Source organism: Zingiber officinale, chromosome 11B, assembly GCF_018446385.1.
Source record: "Zingiber officinale cultivar Zhangliang chromosome 11B, Zo_v1.1, whole genome shotgun sequence".
Classification (NCBI taxonomy): domain Eukaryota; kingdom Viridiplantae; phylum Streptophyta; class Magnoliopsida; order Zingiberales; family Zingiberaceae; genus Zingiber; species Zingiber officinale.
Window position 1 is genome coordinate 4,070,034 of NC_056007.1, and position 24,980 is coordinate 4,095,013.

A 24,980-nucleotide genomic window follows, 5' to 3' on the forward strand; every position below is an offset into this window, starting at 1 on the left:
TATAAAAATTTTGTACAAATGTCGAACCTTTCCTTAAATAACCTATTGTGTTCTTTAGAAGTTAAATTAGGAATCGCAGACGGAACTTAACATCATTGATTCCAAATTTAACTTATCTGTTCTTAATGGTTTAGATTTGGATCGCAAGCAGAACTTAACACTATTGATCCAAATCCACCTATGTTATTAATTCCATTAAATATTAATTTCCAAAATTGGCTTCCAGAACTGTATGGCGAGGCACATGGCCTTCTTGGATATGGGAGCAACCATCACCGCCCGGACAAAACCTTTTAAGGAAAGCTAATATTTAATTTCCTTAAATAACTCTAGATTTAACCAAAAGGAACAATCAAATCACAAATTCGAAAAAATAAAACAAAAGAAATGCAAATTCGAAACAAATCCGAAAACTCTAGAATCATATGCCTCTTGTGTTTGGTATTTCTAAAAATAACTATACAAAGAAAACTAGTATGATGTGGAAAACAATTACTAGTTATACCTTTCTTTGTAAACAAATAACCTCTTGATCTTCTACCGTATTCCTCTTATAACCTCGGACGTTGTGTGGGCAACGATCTTCTGAGATGAGAACCACCAAGCACCTTCTTCTTCCTTCTAGGTTTTGGCCACCACTAATGCTCTAAGGGATGCTAGAGATTAGGCTTCCTTTCTCTCCTTCTTCTCCTTGCTTGATCCGGCCACCAAGAGAACTCCACCAATGAAGAAGTTTCGGCCACAATAAGAGAGGAGAGAAAAAGAGAGGGGCCGGCCACACTACCAGGGAAGAGAGGGAGGAAGAAAAAGAATAGAGTCGTTAGCCATGAAGGCACCTCTACCTCCTCTTTTATATTCCTTGGTCTTGGCAAATAAGGAAGTTTTAATAAAAACTTCCTTAATTCCTTTGCCATGAAAAGGAAAATTTAATTAATTAAAATTAAAAACCTTTTCATAAATCATATGGCCGACCACTTTTAATCCCCAATCAAGAAAAGTTTAATTCACACAAGAATTAAAACTTCCTAATTTATTTCCGGAAATTTATAAAAATTTTCTCTAATAATTTTTCCCTTCATGATGATTTGTAAAAAGGAATTTTTATAAATTAAAATCTTTCTTTAAACATGTGGATGATTTCCAAAAAGGAAAGTTATCTCTAAAAATTAAAATCTCCTTTTAATTTACAAATAAGGAAAGATATCAAATCTTTTCATAATCTTTTGTAGAAACTAATAAAAGAGAATATTTAATTTTTAAACTCTCTTTTAAATCATGAACATGGTTAAAAAAGGAAAATTTTCTTAAAATTAAAATCTACCTTTCAATCTACAAATAAGGAAAGATTTCAAATCTTTTCTTAATCTTTTGTAGAAAGCTATAAAAGGAAAGATTTAAATTTTAAACTCTCTTTTAAAACCATGGAACCACATGAGAAAAATTTTAAAAATAAAATTTATTTTTATTTTAATAGGGTCGACCACCTAAGCTTGGGTTCAAGCTAGGGCCGGCCACCTCATGAACCCATGAACCATGCCTTTGGCCGACCCTAGCTTGGACTCCAAGCTAGCTTGGCCGGCCCCTATAGGATGGGTAAGAAGGTGGGTATGTGGTGGGTATAAATCTCTATATACAAGAGGCTACGATAGGGACCGAGAGGAGGAATTGGTTTTGGTCTCCCGATGAAATTAACCTTCCCGTGTTCGCCCCGAACACACAACTTAACTTCATCAATAATAATTCATACCACTAAAGAATTATTATTGAACTACCGCACCAATCCCAAATTATATTTTGGACTCCTTCTTATTATGAGTGTGTTAGTCTCCCTGTTTTTAAGATGTCGAATGTCCACTAATTAAATGAGTTACTGACAACTCACTTAATTAATATCTTAGTCCAAGAGTAGTACCACTCAATCTCATTGTCATGTCGGACTAAGTCCACCTGCAGGGTTTAACATGACAATCCTTATGAGCTCCTCTTGGGGGCATTCTCAGTCTAGATTACTAGGACACAGTTTCCTTCTATAATCAACAACACACACTATAAGTAATATCATTTCCCAACTTATCGGACTTATTGATTTATCGAGCTAAATCTCATCCATTGATAAGTCAAAGAAATAAATACTAAATATATGTGTTTATTATTATATTAGGATTAAGAGCACACACTTCCATAATAACTAAGGTTTAGTTCTTTTATCAAGTCAGTATAAAAAGAACTTACCTAAAATGATCCTACTCAATACACTTAGAGTGTACTAGTGTAATTTATTAGTCAAGATAAACTAATACCTAATTACACTATGACTATTCCAATGGTTTGTTCCTTTTCATCTTAGTCGTGAGCAACTGTTTATAATTTATAAAGAACTGATAACATGATTTTCTGTGTGTGACACCACACACCATGCTATCTACAATATAAATTAATTGAACAACCACACTTAACAAATAAATGTAGGTATTTGACCATTGTGATTCTTTATTTCTAAATAAATGTTTATACAAAAGCTAGGCTTTTAGTATATACTCTAACACGTTTGAGGGGAGGATTGTTAGACTTCAATCAAAATTCCACATTAAAAATATTTGGTAAAGATCATGGGTTTAAAAGCATGCATGATATCTCCATTGGTATGAGACATTTTGAGTAAAGCCTAAGAACAAAGTCATGAAGACCTAGGCCCAAAGTGGACAATATTATGTCATTGTGGAGATATGTGAACATCCTTTGGGTACAACAGTTCATGAACCATGTCATTCGAGCTTGAATGGATAGTTTGATAATATCTAAACGAATTAAGCTTAAACCAATATCAAGCTAAGTTTGAATTGAGAGCTCGAAATATCTAAACGAACCAAACTCAACCCAGTTTCAAATAAGCTTAAGCTCATAAAAATTAAATCAAGCCGAGCTTGAACAATCATTTCAAAGGCTTGATTCATTTAAAACTTAGCTTGGCTCAGCTCGATTATCTTATCAAATAAACTTGAATACCCTGAAACTTGACTCGGCTCGGCTCATTACAAACCTAATTTGGGCTTTATTTTTTTTAAAATTTAAGTTAATGGTTTTAATTTCATCGATAATAAATTTGAAACCATTTTTTTATTTTCAGAATATTTTTTTTAATATCTATTTTTAAGGAAATTCCAATTTATTAACATTTCAATGTACATTATAAATTTCGGGTTTAGTCCCACATTAAAAAAAATTTGGTAAAAATCATGTGTTTAAAAGGATGCATGATATCTTCATTAGTATGAGATCTTTTAAATAGAGCTTAAGAACAAAGTCATAAGGGCCTAGATCTAAAGTGAACAATATCGTGTCATTGTGAAGATATGTGAATATCCTTTGAGTACAACAAATGATATTAAAGCCATGGTCTAGACTAAATGCCATGTGAGGTGAGTGTCATTGTGAAGATATGTGAATATCCTTTGAGTATAACAAATGATATTAAAGTCATGGTCTAGACTAAATGCCATGTGAGGTGACATTAAATGAAGTTGAGGATAGGCTAGAAGCCGTTCATGAGTGACTGGATGCTTGCGGGGAAGCCTAGAGCAGGTCAGGGTGACCGGATACTCGCGGGGAGGCTCGGACCATGAGAGTAATTGTGGTCTTTCGTTTGAGGGGAGGATTGTTGGACTTTAATCAAATCCCACATTGGAAAGATTTGGTAAAGAAAGGGTACATGTAGGGCCACCCCTGGAGGAGGGCGGCACTAGGCGATGACCCTGGGCCCATAATTTGAGAGGGCCCAATTTTTTTTTTTTAGTATTATGTATTATAGGCATGTAATTGGGGTCTTGAATAGTTGGGTCCAAATCCATATTTCATAATCTTTTGATATTGTCTTTTACTTTTATCTTTTTAGGCATGTAATTGAGGTCTTGAGTAGTTGGGGCCCAAATTTATTTTGGACCTTTTATTTTTCCTCCGCCCCGGGCCTCCTCTGTAGAAGGACCGGAGCTGGGTACATGATATCTCCATTAGTATAGCCCAAGAACAAAGTCACGAGGACGTATGTACAAAGTGGATAATATCATACCATTAAGCTTAAGCTCATAAAAATTAAATCAAGCCAAGTTTGAACAATCATTTCAAAGACTTGGTTTATTTAAAGCTTGGCTTGGCTTAGCTCGATTATCTGAAACTCGTTTGGGCTCGGCTTGACTTATTTACGACCCTAATTTGGGCTTTATTTTTTTAATTTAAGTTAATGGTTTAATACTAAATTCAAAATCCATCCAAACTATATATATATTGAATTAACTAAACTTAAATTATGATTTCAATCGACTTGATTAGTTAATTCGATTTGACCATATTTTACTTCATCCTACTACTAATGACTCCGAACTCACTCATCTTTATCTTTGTTCTCAAATATAATCATCTATTTAAAATAAATTTCGTTATAAAAAATACTCATAATATTTTTTCTCATCGTTATTAATTCCTGAATAATCCTTCATTTTTTAAAAGCATTTTAAATGAAGTTCCTTTTCAAAAGTTAAAACAAATTTAAAAATAAAAATAACAATGACTTTTCTTTCCATTCACTTTTCATAATTCTCCTTCTAAAAACAAAATAAATATATTTGAATTTGATTGAATGCCAAATTAAATCTATATTCTTAAATTCTCACAGTTAACTACTAGCTGTACTTTAATTAATCCCACAATTATTCCCACTAACCTTAATTAACCAAACTTCCACTTTTAAAACAAAATATTCATGATTCACTAATCTCGAGATTCAATTTCATTCTTTTCAAATTAAATTTGAGAATTTCACTGCCACACTATCTTATAAATTTAATTCGCTGTAATTATTCTCCATTAACTGAAATTTTTTCATGGCTTCAGCTGTTCTCGATCATGATCCTCCTCCCAAACATCTCGGTAATTTTCTTTTTATTTTTTTTTTAAAAAAATATTTTTGTTTCTAGATCGTTATTGATCGATTGGTGATTGTGTTCAGATGAAGACGACGAAAACGACTGCCCGATAGAAGAGGTCCGGCTGACGGTGCCGACGACCGACGACCCGTCGCAACCGTGCCTGACGTTCCGCACGTGGATCCTCGGCATCATCAGCTGCGTCCTCCTCGCCTTCGTCAACCAGTTCTTCGACTACCGCACCAACAGGATCTCCATCTCCTCCGTCTGCATCCAGATCCTCGCCCTGCCGATCGGCCGGTGGATGGCCCGCGTCCTCCCGACGAGGCGCATCCCGATCCCCCTCCTCAACCGGTCCTTCTCCCTCAACCCCGGCCCCTTCACCATGAAGGAGCACGTCCTCATCACCATCATCGCCAGCTCCGGCTCCGGCGGCAATTACTCCGTCAACGTCATCACCATCGTCAAGGCCTTCTACCGCCGCAGCATCAACGCCATGGCCGCCATGCTCCTCGCTCAAACCACTCAAGTTACGATTTTTACTCCTTTAAATCCCCAAAAAAACAATTTTTAATCTGTTTTTTTTTTCTTTTCACCGTTCTCCAGTTGCTGGGATTCGGTTGGGCAGGATTGTTCAGAAAATACTTGGTGGATTCTCCGTTCATGTGGTGGCCGTCGAATCTCATTCAAGTTTCCCTTTTTAGGTGCGTTTTTTTAAATAGATTCTCTGTAAAAAAATTGATCCATTTCCTTGCTTGATTGAGTGCGATTCGATTCAATGCAGAGCATTGAATGAAGAAGAACGGCGGCCGAAGGGCGGCTTGTCGAGGCTGCAGTTCTTCCTGATCAGCTTGGGGTGCAGCTTCGCCTACTACATCGTCCCCAACTACCTTTTTCCGGCGATCGGGTCTGTGTCGGTCCTCTGCCTCATCTGGAAGAACTCGATCCCCATCCAACAGATCGGCTCCGCCAACAAAGGCCTCGGCGTCGGCGCCTTCGCGATCGACTGGGCCACTGCCACCGCCTGGCTCGGAAGCCCCATGGCGGCGCCGCCCTTCGTCCTCGTCAACGTCCTCGCCGGTTACGTCATCCTTATCTACATCCTCATGCCGCTCTGCTACTGGACCAACATCTACGACGCCCGCCGCTTCCCCTTCCTCACCTCCCGCCTCTTCGATCGCGGCGGCGCCCCCTACGAACTCGACCGCATCCTCGAGGCCGAGTCCTTCTCCCTCGACGTCCGCCAGTACGAGAGCTACAGCGACATCTACATGAGCACCTTCTTCGCCATCTCCTACGGCATCGGATTCGCCACCCTCACCGCCACCCTCTCCCACGTCTTCCTCTTCGACGGCCAGTACATGCTCAAGTTGTGGCGGCAGGCGACGTCCAAGGCGAACGAGAAGTTCCTAGACGTGCACGGGCGGATGATGAAGGCCAACTACGCCGCCGTGCCGCAGTGGTGGTTCCACGTCATCCTCGTCTCCATGACCGCCCTCTCCATCTACACCTGCGAGGGCTTCGGCGGCGGCCTGCAGCTGCCTTACTGGGGCATCCTCCTCGCCATCGCCATGGCCCTCTTCTTCACCCTCCCCATCGGCATCATCGTCGCCACCACCAACACGGTAACGCCGCCGCCGCCACACCATCATTCTAACGCCGCCGAGAAAATTCTATCAATTAATTCGGTTTCTGCAGTTTCCCGGACTCAATATCATCACGGAGATGGTGATCGGCTACATCCTGCCGGGGCAGCCGATGGCGAACGTGGTGTTCAAGACCTACGGCTACATCAGCATGACTCAGGCGATCACCTTCCTCAGCGACTTCAAGCTCGGCCACTACATGAAGATTCCTCCCAAATCGATGTTCGTCGCTCAACTCGTCGGCGCGGTGATCGCCAACGCCTGCTACTTCGGTACGGCGTGGTGGCTGCTCACCTCTGTTCCGAACATCTGCGAGACCGACCTGCTTCCGCCGGACACCCCGTGGACTTGTCCCGGCGACGCCGTCTTCTTCAGCGCCTCGATCATTTGGGGCGTCGTCGGTCCTTACCGGATGTTCGGGCCTGGCTCCATCTACGCCGGCCTCAACTACTTCTTCCTCATTGGGCTCCTCGCCCCTGTCCCCGTCTACCTCTTCCACCGCCTCTTCCCGGAGAAGAAATGGATCCGCTTGATCAGCTTCCCGGTCATCTTCGGCGCCACCGGAATGATGCCGCCGGCGAAGGCCATCAACTACAACTGCTGGTTCGTCGTCGGATTCGTCGTCAACTACTGGGTGTTCAAGCGGCACAAGCAGTGGTGGGGGCGCTACGCCTACGTGCTGTCGGCGGCCCTCGACGCCGGCACGAGCTTCATGGCCGTGGTCTCCTTCTTCGCCCTCGGAAACTATGACATCTACGCTGTCAACTGGTGGGGCGGAGTCTTGGACGACTACTGCCCCCTCGCTAAATGCCCCACCGAGGCCGGCGCCTACATCCCCGACGGCTGTCCTCAAATCCAGTGAAAACGGTTGCTCTGGTCAAGTTGGCCGTTAATGTCTGCAACTGTCGGTTTAGTTTTCTATAAATAGACATGCTTTCTATATTTGGGCTTTATTTTTAATTTAAATTAATGGTTTTAATTTGATCGATAATAAATTTGAAATCATTTTATTATTATTATTTTCAGAATAGTTTTTTAATTTTTATATATATATTTTTAGAATAGTTCAATTTATTAAAATTTCAATATACATTAATTATAAATCTTTTGAACATGTATAAGCTTGCCCGATAAGTGAACTCGTGATCTCATTCATAGCGGTGAGAAAAGCGACTCGCGGTAATGACCGAGTTCACTTGCGGCCACACAAAGTCAATATCCGTGATCGAGAGCTAACTCGAGATCTTGCTCATGGGTGCGACTGAGTCTCACGGTTGCAAAGTTACTCATGGCCGCGAGCAAAGTCGCCCATGGCCACAAAGTCAGGCATATTTGGGTGAGATTCAACATGGATGTTTTAATTGTTTCCAAATATTTACGATTCAATTTTCAATTGTGATACATTGTAAGTTATTTTTTTAGTGGGATGACAAAGGTTGATTGTTGGGCAATAAAACATTTACACTTACATATTTATCTTGATAATTAATGAAATTTTTTTATAAAACACGATCAGTTATTTTCAAAATTTTCGGTTCGAAAAATTAAATATCTAAATTAAAAAAATAATAAATAATTAGAGAATAGTTTAATTCGTGCAACTACACGTATATCAGTCCCTACATGTTGATTTAATATTTTATTAGATGTGAGTAATTTCCGGGTCTGTATATTGTTTATATAAATAGAGACAATTTTTATTTCTACCCTTCCAAGTAAACAGGGTAAAGAAAAATGAAGAAGAAAAACAAAGGAAAGGAGAGGGAAATGATTGCAGTCGCGGGTGATGATGCCTTGGGAGGTTGACGATGAAAGCAGGAGGGAAAACATTCAATCCGATTTCGGACCGATAAAATAATATCTAAAAATTGATATATATATATATATTGATATCCTGCACGTCGTACAGTATGTGACTGTGCGCGCGTAGGATATCACTGATTTTAGTATTTTTTTTATATTTTTTATTAATTTTGAATTAAAAAATAATAATTAAAATATTTTTTAAAAATTTTATTTTTAGGGTTTAGGCTTTGGGTTATAGTATCAAAATTATTTTTTTTTAGATTTTATCTCTAGGGTTCAGGCTTTGGGTTATAATATCAAAGCTATTTAGGGTTCAGACTTTGGGTTATAATATCAAAGCTATTTAGGGTTCAGTCTTTGGGTTATAATATCAAAGCTATTTTTTTTTAGATTTTACCTCTAGGGTTCAGACTTTGGGTTATAGTATCAATGCTATTTTTTTTTAAGATTTTACCCCTAGGGTTTAGACTTCTAAATTGGGTTATAATGTTTAATAAAAAGAAAAATTAAAAATAAAATAAATTTAAGTATTTATGGAGTATTGTAATATGTTTAGGAGATATATTTATGTATTAGGGATTTATATAAATAAATATTAATTTTTTTAATTAGAATTTTAAAAAAATAATTGAAAAAAAACTCGGATATGCTGCACGCGCGCACAGTCGCGCACTGTGCGACGCGCAGCGTATCACGACACTATATATATATATAGAGAAATGTTCTCCTGCGGTGCAATTCTTGCGGTTTGGTGCGGTAGAGATGATTTGACATTCCACGTCAAAGCCAAAAAAAAAAAAAAAAAAACGCGGCATCATCTCTCTTCTCGTCTTCTTCGCCGACTTCGCCAAACCACCGACTGCCGACCTTCCACTGGACGCCCGGCCACCGTCGGCCGGATCGCGGCCGGATTCCGGCCAGATGGTGGTCGGAATCCGACTGTTTCGTGGCCAAAATCTGCCGCAACGCTAGCAGACACAGCGCTGCCGATTCTGGCCGCGATCCGGCCGGAATCCAGTCGTGATCCGGCCGGAATCCGGTCGCGTGTCTGCTAGCGTTTTCGGCAGATTTTGGCCATGAAACGGCCGGATTCCGGCCGCCATCTGGCCCGATTCGGCCGGATTCCGGCTGTGATCCGGCCGAGGGTGATCCGCCAGTGTCTCGTGAAGATCAGCTGCAACCGCGGGGAGAAGCGGAGAGATCGCGGCTGCGGTAGTGATTTTTCCTTTTATATTTTTTTTTGCTTATGTGGCGCGTCCAGCTCATCATAGCCGCACCAAACCGCAGGGAGAAAACCGCAGGCGAGCGAAATTGTATATATATATATATATATATATATAGGCACAATCTATTGAGCATGACATGTAGTCCCCAGGGCGTAGCACAGATGGGGAGTGCATGATTCTGTTGTTGAAAGGTCTAGGGGTTGATCCTCGAGGTGTCACTGCCTGGGGTTAACGTCTCCGCCATGCACTTTCCACCTGTGTACCTGCATTTACCTCCCTCCATATCCGTAGGACCGGCTCTAGGGGGCCACTGATGTGGCGGTTCCACATTTTTTATTGAGCATGACATGTATCGACATGGAGTAGGCACTATAATAGATTTGACTTTTCCTAGCGTGTCATCAACAACGCACAATTATAACACGTGTTAATAACAATATTTACAATGCGCCTAATAAAGTATTTGCAATGCTCGATCGCACGCTAAAAATGCACTCAACTGTAGTATTTGCAATGCTCGATCGCACGAATAATAAAGTATTTCTTAATATAAGCTTATAAAAAATGAGAAAGGGTGTTCAATTTTTTGCAGAGTATTCATCCCCCTTTAATTAACCGCTAAGGGTCCTACAAGTGGTATTAGAGTCAGGACGCTTCAAGAGAACTAATCGCCGATCGAAGCACAAGAATGACATCTACCCACCAAAGTTCAAGAGGGAATTCACAATATGGAAGAAAAAAAAATGAAGGTATTCTTTAAGACAGATTTTGATTTATTACTAATTATGAAATTTAGTTTTATAGCACTAGAAGACAAAGAAAAATACCAATGGACGAAAAAGGAGCAAGTCAACTTTATGGCAATGGCAAAGCAGAGTTTCATCTGCTTAGCATCCTACCACCTTAAGAAGTTGATCGAATCGGAGCCTACGAGTCAGCCAAGGAGATCTGGGAGAAATTTCTGGAACTATACGAAAGACCTCGGAGGCAAAACTAGCGAGATGGTATCTACTCGGGTACCAGATCAGCAACCTCTGATTAGAAGAAGGCGAATCCATTGCACACCTTCACTTAAGGAGCAAGGAACTCATAGTAGACTTACGAATCTCGGAGAAAAGGTAACTAACTATGATTCGCTAAGGTACACGCTTAACACATTCTCTAGAACTTCTGGATGAGTATTCTTAGTAGATGCGTATTACATCTCTAAGGATCTAGAGATAAGTACTTTAGAAGAGTTATTTTCTATATTTGAAGTTCATGAAACTAGATATGCAGATCTGAAGAAGGAGCCCAAGCACAACATTGCCCTAAAGGCAAAAGTGGATGAACCAAATTCTGAAACATCCCTCAACGATGACGAAACAATGTTCATGGTAAGGAAATTTTAAAAAATTCTTTAAAACTAATAAATTTAATAAGTGTAGGGTAAAAGAAAGAAAAGAAAGATAAAATGCTACCACTGCGACGAAGAAGGGCACGCCAAAAATAACTACCCAAAGTTGAAGAACAAGAAGTCAGTCCAGACAAAGCGTCGAAATCTAAAGGCAATATGGGACGAAACTTCATCCGAGTCGGAGATCAAAGCCCTCGCCTGACTTACATTAGTACCAAGTCACCAAGAAGTAGATGACGAAACAAGCTTATCCGAAATGAGCATCAAGAGCATCGATGAAGGGGGAGCAACATTGGAAGAAAGTAGTACTACAGGGGGAGCTTCAGATAAAGGAGAGGTAAGTCAAGTACGGTCTTCACCTCCTTACCAGTTATTTAAATTTATTAAAATTTTATCAAAGAATTATTGTCAATTAGAATTAGAGAATAAGAAGTTATTGAAAGAAAATAATGAATTAAAAGGAACATTAGCAACATCTTGTGGAAGATTTTGATAAGATAAAAATAAAAAATGAAAAATGAAAAATAGAAATAGAAAATCTAAAGAATTTTGCACGGTTAGAATATAGCTATTTCTAATTTCAAAAATTAACAAAGACTAAACTAACACTTTAGATATCATAAGGGTCAAATCAAAAAATTATAAATAAAATATATCCCTAAGAAATTTTTGATTAATCCAGTTGGAAGGAATCTATATTGCATTTCAAAATCATTCTTAAATTGAAAATTCACTATGATGTTTATTTTCATATTCTTGTTTAGAATCTTCAAATAAACTATTCTACATATTTCTATTATAAATTAATTAAAATTAAATTTTTTGACAAAGAAAATTTTGTTACTCTTCTAGAAAAAATTTAAATTTTTTTTACCGTTGTATTATTTTTCTATGAATTTTTTAACAAAGTTAGTGTTCTACAATTCAAAAATATTTTAAAGTATTTTTTTTTGTAAAATTTAATTTTTTTTTGTGAAACTTTATCCTTTTATCGATCTATTTACGACATTTTTCCTAAATATTTTTTTTTTGACCATTAGTGAATTTTTTGTGAATTATTTATCTAATTACAAATTTTAAATTTTAAAAATTGTAATTCTTAATTTTTTTTAAAAAAATGCATGCTCTATTACGTTTTTCAAAAAATATTTCAAGATTTTTCAAGGTTAATAACTATTTTAAGTATTTTTTTTAGAAAATATGTTTTTATATAGAAAAGAGTTTATTTCTACTTAAAATAATATAATATATTTTTAATTTTATATTTGTTTTATATATGACTGTTCAACTATTATAAAAAATTTTCAGAATTTTTCTAAGTATAAAATTTTCTATTTTTTCCAAATATAGTTTATCAATTAAAAAATCTAGATTAGCGAAACATAAACATCTTGATATTTTCTGGATAATACCTTATCTTTTAACCCTTATTTTTGATTAATCCAATTAGAAGTAACCTATATTAGATTACAAAATCATGCTTAAATTTAAAAATCATTATGCATGTTTTATTTTCATATTCTTGCTTAGAATTATCAAATAAGTTATTTTTCATAATTTCTATTAGAAATTAATTAAAATTAAATTTTTTTGAGAAAGAAAATTTTGTTACTCATCTATAGAAAATTTTCAAATTTTTTGACCGTTGTATTATTTTTCTATGATTTTTTTAAAAAAGTTAGTATTCTACAATTTAAAAATATTTTATAGTGTTATTTTTTAAAAAATTTATTTGTTATGAAACTTTATCCTTTTATCTATTTAAAAAAAAATCTGAATTTTTTTGACCATTGGTGAATTTTCTATAAATTATTTATCTAAATATAAATTTTTAATTTTAAATTTTTTTTAAATTGTAATTCTTAAAAATGTATTTGTTTTACAAAAATGCATACTCTATTACATTTTTAGAAAATATTTCAATAATTTTCAAGGTTAATAACTATTTAAAGTATTTTTTTAGAAAATATGTTTTTAATGTAGAAAAGAATTTATTTCTACTTAAAATAATATAATTTTTTTTTAAAAATTATATTTTCTTTATATATGACTATTCAACTATTATAAAAAAGTTTCAAAATTTTTCTAAGTCTAAAATTTTCTATTTTTTCCAAATATAGTTTATCAATTAAAAAATCTAGATTAGCGAAACATAAACATCCTGTTCTTTTTTGGATAATAGTATATCTTTTAACTCTTAGACTCTATTTTCTTTCAAGTTATTTTTCTTAAAAAACCTCTATTTTTAAATGTGATTAAAGGGGTAGAAGTGGAGATTAAGTCTAGGGTAGGGATGACAATGGGGCGAGGCGGGGGCGGGTTTGCCATTCCCATCCCTGCCCCGTTTCCATTTTTTCGGGTTCGGGGATTCCCCGTACCCGAACACACGGGTTCGGGGATTCCCCATCCCCGCCCCATCTCCATGATCTATCGGCAGCAACAATGTCAACCTGGAGATAATTTTTGTATGTCTCAAAGAAAAGGTAAGGCTCAAACAGTGCATTCCAGCTAGTCTTATTCAGCTCGATTTCCTGCAAGGATAGCAAACAGGGAAATACAGAAGACATGGTTCCGAATAATGGCTCAGGTAAATCATGAAGTACATAGACCTCACAGATCTTGTTGCCTATTTGAAGCCAATAGATTAATATTAACATTATTATTAATATTTTTTAAAAAAATCATATTATTATTTATTAATATTAATAATAATAATATTCGGGGCGGGTTCGGGGATGGGGATAGTATTCCCATACCCGCCCCAAACCCGCCCCATCCCCAAAAAATCGGGGATCCCCATCCCCATTTCGGGTTTTCCCCGCGGGGCCCCAAACCCGCGGGGAAAATTGCCATCCCTAGTCTAGGGGAAGGACAATTTATCTAATTATCTAATTTTTTTACACATTTTGTACTTGCAAAATTTATTACCTTATTGTCATTTATTTCTTGATTTACTCTAACTTAACTTGGGATTACTCGCATCAAAAAGGGGATATCGTAAGTACCTCATGGTAGTTTTGATGTGATTAACCAAGTCAATTTAGGTCTTGTTGTGTTTTGATATCCTTGTGTTTAAGTGTGTAGAAACTTAGGAGCACAGGAAGTCGAGCAAAAGATGCAGCTAGTTATAAGGATGGCACGAGAGAGAGTCGACAGACTCGGTGCGTCCGAGGGACAAGGTGCTGCGGAAGAGTACGCTAGCGGACGAGAAGGAGGCGTGCGACGTTTTCGAGGGACGAGAAGTCGGAGTGGAAGGTTGCTTGAGAAGGCTGGAAAATGGGTTCGGGATTGCCGAAATCACTCAAGCGAGCAGAGCAGGAGTGGAAAACCCAGACCCAAGCAAGCGAAACCGGAGCGGAAGATCTGACCAAAAAGTCAACAAGAGGTTGACTTTTGAGTCCGGGCGCTCTTTGGATGAGGGCCTAGTGGGGGTTGTCTCGACTCGGTCTGGGCGCCCAGAACCCTTCCGTGCGCCTGGACCAGAAATGCTATCGAAACGCGCGTTGTCGCGATCCGGTTCGACGAGGATAAAATTCTATCTACATCTAGGCGCCTGGAACCATTCCAGGCGCCCCGATCAGGGCTATAAATACAACCATGATCCCAGAAGCTAAAATCAACACTTGTAATCAATTCTAATTAAGTTTATCTTTGTAATTGTGAGCTTTGACTGCTATAAGATGCTTCTCTGTCCGAAGGAGACTTTAGTGAGTTTTAATTTCCTTGGATTAACAATCCGTTGATTAACCAAGTAACTCTTTCTGTGTCTCCTTTTTTTAGTTTTTTAATTCTTTTTATACAAGTGTTTCGTAATAAAAGCTTATAAAGATAGAGAAAGAGTGTTCATTTTTTAGCAGGGCTATTCACCTCCCTCTGACCGGTCGCTAAAGGTCATACATATTGCATATATAAACATGTTCATTTACTAATAAAAAAATAAATAGAAAAAATTTCCATGATAATTATTTGTTTTTTCAATTTGCGGCTGTGAGTGAAGATGGAGGCGGGAAATTAAAACTGATTCTCACTGATTTTAAATAATATCTAGAAAAATCATTAAAAATTGGAATTTGACTTACTATGTATGAGAAAACAGAGTTTAAATTTGGTAGAGCAATTTAAAAAAAAAAATGCTCTAATACCAAATTTGTTGGAGACATAAGGAAAAGGAAAGGACATGTTGAGAAGATTCAAAGCTGCTTCTCTAACTTTTGATCTTTCCTCCTTAATACTCAAACTTAAAACTACTAAAGTTTGACTCCTAAGAAACATAAACACAATTAATACTTCATGTTAATCAATTACACATTACCATTTAACAATCCCGAATGCCATAGTGGATTGCGCTCTTGAGTGCTCGAGTAAAATTCGAGTCCAGATACATGATAGATATATAAAATCTCATGGAAATACGTAATGATAGACATATAAAATGCTGAGGCCTATAAAAAGTAAAATTGTGAGCTATGTATATATAAGTTAGAATAGTGATATCCTAAGCATCGTTGTTTGCATGATTGTGAGCGACGAGCATATAGTACTGCTATGTATCTTTGCTTTATTTATTTTTTTTCTTTTGCCTTCTTCGCCCTCCTGCTCCCGTGCCTTGTACCCTCCTGCCTAATGAGCAAACTCGTAATCTCGCTCATAGCTATGAGCAAGGCTGCTTGCGACCATGATCGAGGTCAATGAAAGGAGACTGTCGGAGGAAGGGGAATGCAACAAAGGCAAGACCCTGTGGCACGAGGTGAGAGGGGAGAGAAGCATAACGTGAGGATTGACGGAAGGAGATGGTCAGAGGAAGAGGATGTCGAAAGAGGAAATTACAGAATAGGAGATTGACAGATGGGAATCACATGAGATTGGGAAAGTGAAATGGGGACGGATTTTGGAGAATGTGTTTAGGGTTCTATTTCAGTAATTTGATTTCGTCTCTAATAATTATGACATTTAAGTCCGACACTAAAATAGCGACAAACATTTAATTCCATCGCTAAAATAGCGACGAACATTTAATTCCGTTTATAGTTTAATGACTTTGTTTCGTCGCTATTTTAATGATGAAACATTAATTCCGTAGTAATGAAACATTAATTCCATTACTAATTAATAGTGAAAATTTAATTCGGTCACTATTTTAGAAATTGAATTAGAGATGAGATATTTATTTCATCTTAAATTAGCAACCGAATTTATATTCTGTCGCTAATTTGGTCGCTATTTGCCCGTGTTCTAATAGTGACGTCACTTGCAGCCACGATGGAAGCCACCCATGACAGCAAGTAAATTATCCTAAACTATGATATTGCATCAACGATATTCTAGTTGCTCTCAAGTATCCATGATTCAATTCTCAACTACGACGTATTGTAAGATATTTTCCTCTAGTGGAATGACATTAAACACTTGCATTTTCAGATTTACTTTGATGACCAATAAAATTTTTTGTGGGATCAGTTAGAAAAATTAAATGGTTTGGTGCAAGTACCTATACATCAGTCCTAGATGCGAGTAATTTATAGGGTATGTATATTGTATATATAAACATGTTCATTTGCTAATAAAAAAATAAATAGAGAAAATTTTCCATGATGATTATTTTTTTTTCAATTTTTATTTTTACCCTTCCAAGTAAAAGGGGTAAGGAAAAGAAGAAAAAAAAGAGGAAGGAAAGGAGTGAAAAATGATGCGACCGCGAGTGATGATGCTATAGGAGTGATGATGCTATAGGAGGGAAAGCTCATTCTAATTAATTTTGGATGGATTAAATATTATCTAGAAATTGATATATAAATTGATTTTATAATTCATCAGGTCATTATTTTATAATAGATAACTAGGGAATAAAAATCACATCTATCTTTTCTCTCATTGCACCTCCAAATAAACAGAGAGTTAGTAAGTCATTGTGGCAAGACATATACATCACTCTAGGCACAATCTATTGAGCATGATATGAATCATGCACACACAATAACAAATTTAACTTTTTACAATGTGTCATCAACAGTGTGTGATTATAACATGTTGTTGACAATAATATTTACAACGAACCTAATAAAGCGTCTACAACACTCAGTAGTAAGTTGTAAATGCACTTAATTGTAGTGTGCGATGCATGTGTGTCGTCGATATGTTAACTTTTAACAATTTGAAATTGTGCAGCATGCGACACGTAGCAGATTGAATAACGTAACTGCATGTTATAGAAAGTCAAATTTATCACATTGACACATAATTCAAATGGATTGAGCTATCAAGGAAATTACAATCAATTTTCAAAATGAATGCATCCTTATGATAAATAAAGCAACAACAACCAGAAGAGTAGTAAAGACAGTTGGATCGAAATCTACCACAATACAACAACAACTACTATATAGCAATAACAAGGTGGACTGGACCCATAATTAGTAACAAAAGTTCTATTGCTTTATATAGGAAATTAAGCTTAATTATGAGAATCCTAACTGACACACTGCCTTATAAATTCAACTCCTTGCAAAATCTCTCTCTCATTCCTTCAACTTCAATCTTAATTTGCTGATATGATCTAGTGGGATAAAATTTTATTATTGCGTTGTTCAATTAATTGATCACAATATTATCATTGTTAATGGCTTCAGTTGCCCCAGAACCTTCTCCTTCCCAATTCAATGGTTTGTGTTCTTGAAATCTCTTTCTCTTCCTCTTGTCACCTCGTGTTCTTACTTAGCAGCTCTAATCTCTAATAGAGAAAGAAGACGACGATTGCCCGATCGAGCAAGTGCGGATGACGATGCTGACGACCGACGACCCATCGCAGCCGTGCTTGACGATCCGAACATGGATCCTTGGTGCCGTCAGCTGCGTCCTCCTCTCCTTCGTCAACCAGTTCTTCAATTATCGGACCAACCAGATCTCCGTCAACTCCATCTTCGTCCAGATCCTGGCGCTGCCCGTGGGCCGCTGGATGGCCCGCGTCCTCCCTCCGATTATCATCAGGATTCCCCTCCTCGACTGGTCCTTCTCCCTCAACCCCGGGCCCTTCAACATGAAGGAGCACGTCGTCAGCGTCATCATTGCCAACTCCGGCACCGGCGGCATTTACGCCGTCCACATCATCACCATCCTCAAGGCCTTCTACCACCGCGGCATCAACGTCATGGCCGCCATCCTCCTCACACAAACCACTCAAGTAATCATCACAAAAACTCATCTCCAAATTTGTAAATTAAATAAAAAAATGAATTATAAATTTTGATTTTTTTATTAAAATTTTTTGCTTCAGTTGTTAGGATTTGGATGGGCTGGATTGTTCAGAAAATACTTGGTGGATTCCCCATACATGTGGTGGCCTGGCACTTTAGTAGTAGCATCTTTGTTCAGGTATGTTTATTCTTGGATTCTAAAAGTACATTTGGGTTACTTCAAAATTTTATTTAATTAAAAAAAATACCAATTTTTTTATTTATTCAATTCAATTTTGATTTTAAATTTCACAAATTGATTAAATAATTTGAAAAATATCAATTCGATGACTAATATTGCTGATCGAATCCATTGATTAATTGACTAATATTTTGTGCAATCTGTAAGTTGCATTGAACGAGCTTTGTGCAATATTACAGAGCACTGAACGAGGAAGAACGGCGGGTAAAGGGCGGCGTGACGCGGCTCCAGTTCTTCCTCATTTGCATGATCTGCAGCTTCTCCTACTACATCGTCCCCAACTACTTCTTCCCGGCCATCAGCTCCATCTCGATCCTCTGCCTCATTTGGAAGGACTCCATCCCCATCCACCAGATCGGCTCCGGCATGCGCGGCCTCGGCGTCGGCGCCATCGGCTTCGACTGGGCCACCGCCTCCATGATCGGCAGCCCCATAGCGGCCCCCACCTATGTGTTCTGCAACGTCCTCGCAGGCTACGTCATCCTCGTCTACATCCTCCTGCCCCTCTGCTACTGGTCCAACCTCTACGACGCCCGCCGCTTCACCTTCCTCTCCTCCCAACTCTTCGAGCGCTCCGGCAAGCCCTACGACCTCAGCCGCGTCCTCGACAACAAGACCTTCACCCTCAACGTCGAGGAGTACGAGAACTACAGCGACATCCGCATCAGCACCTCCTTCGCCATCAACTACGGCATCGGCTTCGCCACCCTCACCGCCACCCTCTGCCACGTCCTCCTCTTCGACGGCCAGTACATGCTCAAGCTGTGGCGGCAGGCGACGTCCAAGGCCAACGAGAAGTTCCTCGACGTGCACGGCCGGATGATGAAGGCCAACTACGCCGCCGTGCCGCAGTGGTGGTTCCACCTCCTCCTCCTCCTCGTCACCGCGCTCTCCATCTACACCGTCGAGGGCTTTGGCCGCGCCCTGCAGCTGCCTTACTGGGGCCTCCTCCTGGCCATGGCCATGGCCTTCTTCTTCACCCTGCCCATCGGGATCATCGCCGCCACCACCAATACGGTATATAATTATAATTATAATTATAATTATAATTATAATCAAAATTATAACTGCAATTAACCAGGCAGAGGGGTGCATTCTAAATTACAGATAGAATTCCATTTGCTTTTTGATTTTATCTCTACTGCCCACTAATACTTCATTCAAAAAAACAAAAAACACTAGTATTGTGGTGGGGTATTTTAAAACTCAATCTCGTGCTACATAAATCTTAAAATAACATAGTATTGTATTTGAAAATCAATAATCAATACCACAGTAGTCTATTTTTTTTGAAAATCATATGATTCGTTTATTAATTAGTTAATTAATTTCGTGTATGAGCAGATGCCTGGGATCAACATACTAACAGAGATAGTGATTGGCTACATAATGCCGGGGAATCCATTGGCGAGTGTGGTGTTCAAAACCTACGGTAGCACGAGTATGGGTCAAGCCATCAACTTTCTGTCCGATTTCAAGCTCGGTCACTACATGAAGATTCCTCCTAGATCCATGTTCATCGCACAGGTAATTAAGTTGTTGATTCATGTTACTCCATGTCTCACTCTCCTCTCTATGGGTTATGATCGATAGAGTCGACTGCTTCGGTGCCTTTGTAGCTCCGGTTCTTATATCTATTGTAACATTATTAAGGAATGGAAGACGCTGTCTATAGTGGAAGAATAAGAAAAACGAGAGTTTAGAGTTTTTAGATTTTAGGGTTTAGATGCCCTCTTAATTATACATTTGCCGTTAGGGTTTGGCCCCTTGTGTCCGACAACAAGGAAAGGTGACCATTAAGTATTAATTGCTAGTTACCATCTGGTCGTGTCTAATGGCAATTGCCGATAATTATGGAACTATCGACTGACCGTGCTGAAATGTGCAAGTGTAGTCCCACATGGTTGTGTGAAGGTGGATGTAGGTTCCATCCCTAAGGAAAGGTTGTAAGTAAAGCAAGGATGTTTCCAATCGGGCGTGTTCCATAGTGGAGAAAATTAAATTTGATATCGCTCATCTCAAATGGTCTAGTATTGTCGGCTCCACGGTAAGATACTGACAAGTAAATTGGGGGGGGGGGGCGACATTTTTCCCTTGTGCAGCAACCCTTTTTATGAGGGAGATCAGAAATCTAATAAAACATTTTACACCCTCTGAAAATTGATTCCAAAATCTATTAGAACAAGCACTCATACAAGTACCAACTGCGTCTACCCGTGAGAACGAGCATGCTTTCATAGTGTATCTATGGAGTGGAGATGTGCTTGGTAAGCAGATATTTAAATAGTAAATATTCTCAGTCAAGAATATTCTCATAGTGTATGAGTAGAGCAAGATATTGCGGGTTGAAGATGTTCTTATAGTGTAGGGGCAAGAGTTCCTAATCAGGTATGTTTATATATATATAGATTTTGAATCACTAAGAGAGGGAAGACCATCAATTACTCAAAACAATTAGAGTAATAATAATAATAATAATAATAATAAATGAAAGAAAGAAAGAAGGAAGGAAAGAATATTAATTTGTTTGTGTTTGATCAGTTAGCGGGTTCGGTGATCGCCAACGCGAGCTACTTCGGCACAGCGTGGTGGTTGCTCTCTGACATCCCCCACATTTGTGAGACCAACTTGCTGCCGAAGGACTCCCCGTGGACGTGCCCTAGCGACACTGTGTTCTTCAGCTCCTCTGTTATATGGGGCGTGGTTGGGCCTCGTCGGATGTTCGGCCCCGACTCCATCTACTCTGGCCTTAACTACTTCTTCCTCCTTGGCCTCTTCGCCCCCGCCACCGTCTACCTCTTCCACCGTCTCTTCCTAGAGAAGAAATGGATTCGACTCATCAACTTCCCCGTCATCTTTGCGGCCGCCGGCTACATTCCCCTAGTCAAGACCGTTAACTTCAACTGTTGGTTCATTGTCGGCTTTGTCTTCAACTATTGGGTGCTCAAGCACCACAAGCAGTGGTGGGGCCGCTACGCCTATGTGCTGTCTGCCGCCCTCGACGCCGGCACAAGCTTCATGGCCGTCATCGCCTTCTTCACCCTCGGCAACTATAATATCAACTCCGTCAATTGGTGGGGAGGCGTCACCGATGACTACTGCCAGCTCGCTAAATGCCCTACTGAGCCCGGTGCCTACATCCCCAAGGGTTGTCCTGAACTCCAATGAAATGGTCATGTAATTGACTTTTGTATGTTGTTCCACAATTAGCACTTAAACAAGATTTGTTTGTTCAAAACATCCAAAAACATTTCCTATAATCCCTGAGAAATTGAAGGAAAAGGAAATGATATGAATTTCATTCAATTCATCGATTCATTACAAGATTAACGATTCAAAATCATGTAATTTTACACTACTCAAGTTAAATTATTACCATCGATATCTATTCAGTTCACCTATGTAGCTCTATCTTGAGCCAGCTAAGTCACCATGCTAAGTCACCTAAGATAGACTAATTAAGCCAAGCAATAGATTGTAGAGCACCAAGCTAGGACTAGAGTTTCTAGCTTATCTGAGCCGATCTGAGATAATCCAAGCCTACTCGACTGTCAGATATTGAGTCCTAAATGCCAAATGCCATATGAGTTGCACTCCCGAGCACTTCGTGTTGGAGATAGAAGAAAAGATAATGGAAATTCTGAGAAGATTTAAATTTACTTCTCTAACTTTTGATCTTTTGTCGTTATTTTCATAGATGCATTACATTAATTTATAAAGAAATACTTCATAAATACATTGATTGTATGGAAAATATAAAATACAACTAATTGACTCCTAAGAAACATAAACACAATTAATATTTTATATTAATCAATTAATTGTCATTTAACACCCTCTTAATTTGTAATCTTCGTAATATCCACTAACCATTAAAGCTTTTAAATAGATACAATCTTGTCCCCAAGGCGTAGTGCAGACGGTAGGCGCATGGTATCTCTGGCCTAATGGCCAGGGGTCGATTCTTAGGAACTGACGACCTAGGGTTTATCTCGCCATGCGCCTATAGCCTGTATACCTGCATGAACCTCCCTCTATATCCGTGAGGCTGACACTAGGGGGGCCGCTAAGGTAGCGGATCTACCTTTTTTTTAAAATAGATATAATCTTGATAAGAACATCTGCTGATTGATTTGTGGTCTTGATAAACTCCAAATAAATTTCCTTCTTTTGAAATTTATCTTGTATGCTGCAACTCTATATATCATTCTTCTATGTGCTTCAGTAAGCGGTTAGTCCTTCTAAGGCGGTCTGGCTCTGATACCAATTGTAGGTGCAGCGGAGGCTAGCAAGAGGGGGGGGGGGGGGTGAATTGCTTCTGAAAATAAAATATACCCTCCTCAAACTTTCAACCCAAAATAATAAGCAACTGTAAAATAAGCAAAGAAACAGACTCAGCGATTTACTTGGTTACAACCAAGATGGTTGTTAATCCAAGGAAGAAAAAAAGCGCTCTGAAAAGATCTCCTTCTCTGAAGGCGGAGAAGCCTTTTACACAATAGAAAGCTCAAACAAGTTGCTAGGAATGACTATAGAGTTGAAAGAACAATTGATGAATAATTCTTAGCTCCAGGGGTCTTTATAAACCTCTGTAAATTCTATCTCGGAGGTCCAAGGCGCCTCCAATAGAGGTCCAAGGCGCCTCCAAGGGAGTGATGGATAGAACTCTATCCGCAGCGCAAACGGTCATTTTGACCCGATGAAGGCGCCTTCATCAAGCCTTGAAGGCGCCTTCAAGCCATGATGAAGGCGTCTTGAGCAGGTTTTCCAGCATACACGCTTCTCTGCTTCAACTTCCGAAGCTCTGTTCTTTTGGGTGATTCCGGGCAACCGGAATAGGGCTCACCCGAATCCAATTTTCGACCTTCTCCTCGAGCAGCCTTCCTTCCCGGATTAACGTCCCTCGAACGTCGTGCACGTTCTTCTCGCCCACCGGCGTACTCTTCCATAGCTCTCTCGTCCTTCGGATGCACCGAGCCCATCGGCTTCCTTCCCGTGCTGTCCTTCTCGCTAGCTGCGTCTTCCGCTCGACTTCCTGCGCTCCTGCACACTCAAATACAGGGATCAAACACAAAGCAGGACCTAACCAACTTGGTTGATCACATCAAAACAACCACGGGGTCTAACAGGTATAAGACTTTATAAATAAGAGGCTATGACAGGGACCGCGAGGAGGAATTGTTTTTGGTCTCCCGATGAACTTGAGCTTCCTGTGTTCGCCCTGAACACCCAACTCGAGTTCATCAATAATATCTCATTCCACTAAAGAGTTATTATTGCACTACCACACTAATCTCATATTACTATATGAGCTCCTTCTTATCATGAGTGTGTTAGTCTCCCTGTGTTTAAGATATTGAATGTCCACTAATTAAATGAGTTACTAACAACTCACTTAATTAGTATCTAGCTCCAAGAGTAGTACCACTCAACCTTATCATCATGTCAGACTAAGTCCACCTGTAGGGTTTACATAACAATCCTTATGAGCTCCTCAAGGGGACATCATCAACCTAGATTACTAGGACACAATTTCATTCTATAATCAACAACACATCATATAAATAATATAATTTCCCAGCTTATCGGGCCTATTGCTTTATCGAGCTAAATCGCACCCTTTGATAAATTAAAGAAATAAATATTAAGTATATGTGTTTGTTATTATATCATGATTAAGAGTACACACTTCCATAATAACAGAGGTATTGTTCTTTTATATAGTCAGTATAAAAAGAAACTACCTCAAATGGTCCTGCTCAATACACTTATTGTGTGCTAATGTAATTTATTAGTCAAGATAAACTAATACCTAATTACACTACAACCACTCCAATGGTTTGTCCCATTTCATCTTGGTTGTGAGCAACTGTTTATAATTTATAAGGTATTGATAACATGATCTTTTGTGTGTGTGACACCACACACCATGTTATCTACAATATAAATTAATTGAACAACTACACTTAGTATATAAATGTAGACATTTGACCAATGTGATTCTTATATGTTTATAAAAAAAGCTAGACTTTTAGTATACATTCCAACAGTAATGATCTGGAAGCATGACCAAGAAATGCTCTGGAGGACTAACCAAGAAATGCTCTAGAAGGCTGACCAGGAAATGTTCTGTAGGTTTGACCAGTACTTGATCTGGATACTTGACCAGGAATTGATCTAGAGATCTGACCATGAATTGATCTGGAGGTCTGACCCAGACTTGATCTGGAGGTCTGACCAAGACTTGATCTGGAGACCTGACCAGGAATTGGTCTGGAAGCTCGACTGAGCATTGATCTGGAAGCCTGACCGAGAGTTAGTCTGTAAGCTCGACCGAGAGATTATTAACGATACTCCGATCCGAGACCGGTGGTGATACTCTGGTCCGAGACCAGTAGCGATAACTCGACCCCGACCGGGGGAGGATAAGCCTTGAAGCCCATAGAAGCAGAGCCCGTAGCAATATGAGAGGGTAGAACCTTTATCATACCTGATCGCGAAGTGATGTCAGCCGGCTAACTCGAATCCCAAATGCCCGTACAGTTAGTGAGAGAAA

At 39.0% G+C, this 24,980-nt stretch overlaps 2 protein-coding genes across 2 annotated transcripts; both read left to right on the forward strand.

Annotated features, from left to right (window-relative positions):
* Window positions 1-4,877: 4,877 nt before the first annotated feature.
* On the forward strand, window positions 4,878-7,427 carry LOC122035320 (oligopeptide transporter 5-like). The gene is made up of 5 exons (XM_042594731.1): window positions 4,878-4,923; window positions 5,003-5,448; window positions 5,526-5,623; window positions 5,704-6,544; window positions 6,618-7,427. The coding sequence occupies exons 1-5, from the start codon at window positions 4,878-4,880 to the stop codon at window positions 7,425-7,427; spliced, it is 2,241 nt and encodes a 746-aa protein (XP_042450665.1).
* A 10,338-nt stretch (window positions 7,428-17,765) lies between these two features.
* On the forward strand, window positions 17,766-21,592 carry LOC122035321 (oligopeptide transporter 5-like). Its single transcript, XM_042594732.1, has 5 exons — window positions 17,766-18,170; window positions 18,264-18,361; window positions 18,604-19,441; window positions 19,769-19,951; window positions 20,966-21,592. Exons 1-5 carry the CDS (start codon window positions 17,766-17,768, stop codon window positions 21,590-21,592), a joined length of 2,151 nt encoding a protein of 716 aa, XP_042450666.1.
* Window positions 21,593-24,980: the final 3,388 nt, after the last annotated feature.